Source organism: Echinops telfairi, unplaced genomic scaffold (assembly GCF_000313985.2).
Source record: "Echinops telfairi isolate 266 unplaced genomic scaffold, ASM31398v2 ScPeMD7_7458;HRSCAF=8496, whole genome shotgun sequence".
Lineage (NCBI taxonomy): Eukaryota > Metazoa > Chordata > Mammalia > Afrosoricida > Tenrecidae > Echinops > Echinops telfairi.
The window spans coordinates 15266073-15268654 of record NW_022111358.1 but is presented as its reverse complement, the minus strand read 5'-3'; the positions used below and the strand labels follow the sequence as shown (position 1 = coordinate 15268654).

General features: G+C 35.7%; 1 protein-coding gene across 1 annotated transcript in view; it reads right to left on the bottom strand.

The window, feature by feature from the left end:
* Positions 1-2582, bottom strand: part of SKA2 (spindle and kinetochore associated complex subunit 2) — a 43811-nt gene that overhangs the window by 18109 nt on the left and 23120 nt on the right. Inside the window, exon 3 of the mRNA XM_045299760.1 lies at positions 1210-1386. Within this exon, the coding sequence (XP_045155695.1) occupies positions 1210-1386 (177 nt within the window). The remainder of the gene's footprint in view (positions 1-1209; positions 1387-2582) is intronic.

Below are 2582 nucleotides of genomic sequence, written 5' to 3'. Positions count from 1 at the left end.
ATGGAAACTTCGTCTGCGTGGACACTCTGCAAATGGATTTTGGACTTTTACTGTCATTCATGGCCTTCTGCAAACCAGGTGCTCAGAATTTAAGCTGTTATGCAATTCCCTTCTCTGAGCTTGGATTTTATTATTTACAATCCTTGTATCACAAGGGATACTGTGTACTTTCCATGTGGACTTAGCTGACACCTAGTTTAGTTGGCTGCTTGTTTTAAGACAAGCCTTTAAGACAGCCTGGATACTATTCTTTCTGATAGCTGGGTACCAACTGATTTCTCTAGTACCCATATCTTCAGTGATCACTTCAATCCACAAACTTTTTGAAGTGTCTTTCTACAACTAAAGACCTAATGGGATTTGGGTCCTTGGTTTGGAAATTTAGGTCCATTATTTTTGGGACTTCCTATTTAATTTAATATTTTTGTTCTACCTGCAAGTTTTTGCATAGGGCCTGGGGTCTTAAAATCTTGAAAGATGTCATTCAGATTACAACAATTGATCTTTATTCACCTGAAGCAAGAGGAGGAAAGTCCGTAATACGAGGAGGATATGAAATATGTGGCTAATTACCTCTTTGAACAAATACCTCCCTAACCATGAGACCCGAAGAACTAGATGTTGCCTAGCTACCATTATTGAACATGATGAACAATTCCATAGAATAGTGTTTCCCACAGTGGGAAATACACCACGTCATCCTGGACTATGGGCTATCGCACACCTTTTTAAAAGAGGGGCACTGAGTATTTTTTTCTGAAAAGGGGATGGTAGGACAAATAAGTTCAGGAACCTATGCCATAGAATCCTGATCAAAAGGGGGAAAATATATAGAATTGCAAATTCTCATAAACTCCAGAGTGGACCCATTGAAGGTGGATGAATCCCTAAAACTATTAGACCTTAAACCAAAAATATTCCCTGACATCTTCTTAAGTAGTAAAAAATGTCTTCCTTGAGCATCATGCTCTTAAGATCTATTTATATGGCATCAAACTAACAATAGCAATTCAAAAGATTTTGGAAACTTTGAAGGCACTGAGTTTATATTAATGAAGGAAGAACAACTCAGAAATGGAGGATCAGAATCGTTGTACAAGTTGAAGAATATAATAGCCCTAAATTATATACATAGGAAGTGTTGAATTGGTACATAATATGTTGTACATATTCTCAATAACAAAAGATAACTTTAAATGAAAACATTACCTCCAGGTCTGTTAGCTTTTGTAGTTCTTGCATCATGGTCATAGTCTTAGTCAAAGTAACACAAATGCGACTCTTCGTATCTTTCTGTCCAGCAGTAACTGATTCAAACCGAGTATGCAAAGCTTGATAGCGAGACTTTATAGCTGACAATTCCTTCAAGAGCGTAACTGGATTTTTCTATATTAGGAAAAAAGTTAATGTATATTAACTCAAGGAAGTAAAATCAAAGTATTTTTTAAGAACTAAAACATGGAAAACATAGTCTATCATTTATTTAATCAAACACTGTTGAGTAATTATAAGAAAGTCAATCTGTGCAAGTATGTACCAGATATTAGAGATGGGAAAGAACAAGAAAAATATAAAACCTAAGACATTATAGCTATTTATAGTGAAGGTATACAAATAATACACACACACAAAAAAAAAATCAGAAAGGCCACTTTAAACATATAACATTTGATGCACAGATTATAGTCACTAATTACACAGCACTTCTAAAATACAATTCTCTAAATGTTATTTCAAAGATCATAAAAGGCATTATTTGGATTTTCTCCTAAAAACTACAAACACTTGAAATCACTTAAAATATTCTTAAACACACAGTTGTGGGTTGAATTGTGCCCCCTAAAAAGATAGCTCAAGTTCTAACTCCAGTGCCTATGAAGGAGTCTATGCAGATGTCATACTGGTTTAGAGAGTGGGCCCTAATCTAATTATTGATATTCCTCTAAAAGGGAAATTTAGAGACATGTGAATCCAGAGACTAGAATAAGGGTCTCACAATCCAAGAAATTCCAAGGATTGTAGTAACATGCATCAGCTAGGAGTAAGGAATGGGGAAAACTCTTCCAATAGCCTTCAGAAGGAACTGGCTTTAGTGACAACTTGATTTTGGATTACTAGCTCCTAAAACTGTGAGAGAATAAATGTGTCATTTTAAGCCACCCTGTTTGTGGTATTTTTTATAGCAGACCTGGGAACTAACAGACACAGTATCAAGGGGTAGAATATACACAAACTCAGTACGCTGCAGTGTAGAGCTACTCCACTGTTCTCCTGGATGTAGTCCTTTTGAGAGCAGTTCAGGACTTTCTTCCACATTGCTGCGGGTACATTCAAACTGCCCACTTTTAGGACAGCAGCAAATTGTACACCATTTGTGCCAGGCAAGCACATTATATATCAATACATGATTTTATCACCTCTCAAACTGTTATATAGACAATAATATCCCTATTTTACAGACCAGGAAATTAGGTGCAAGAGGTTAACTGACTTGCCTAAAATCACAATAGTAGTAAAGGCAGAAGTGAGGTTTGTACGAGAACAGTATACATTCAATAAATAAAAAGTAAAATAAAAAGTCT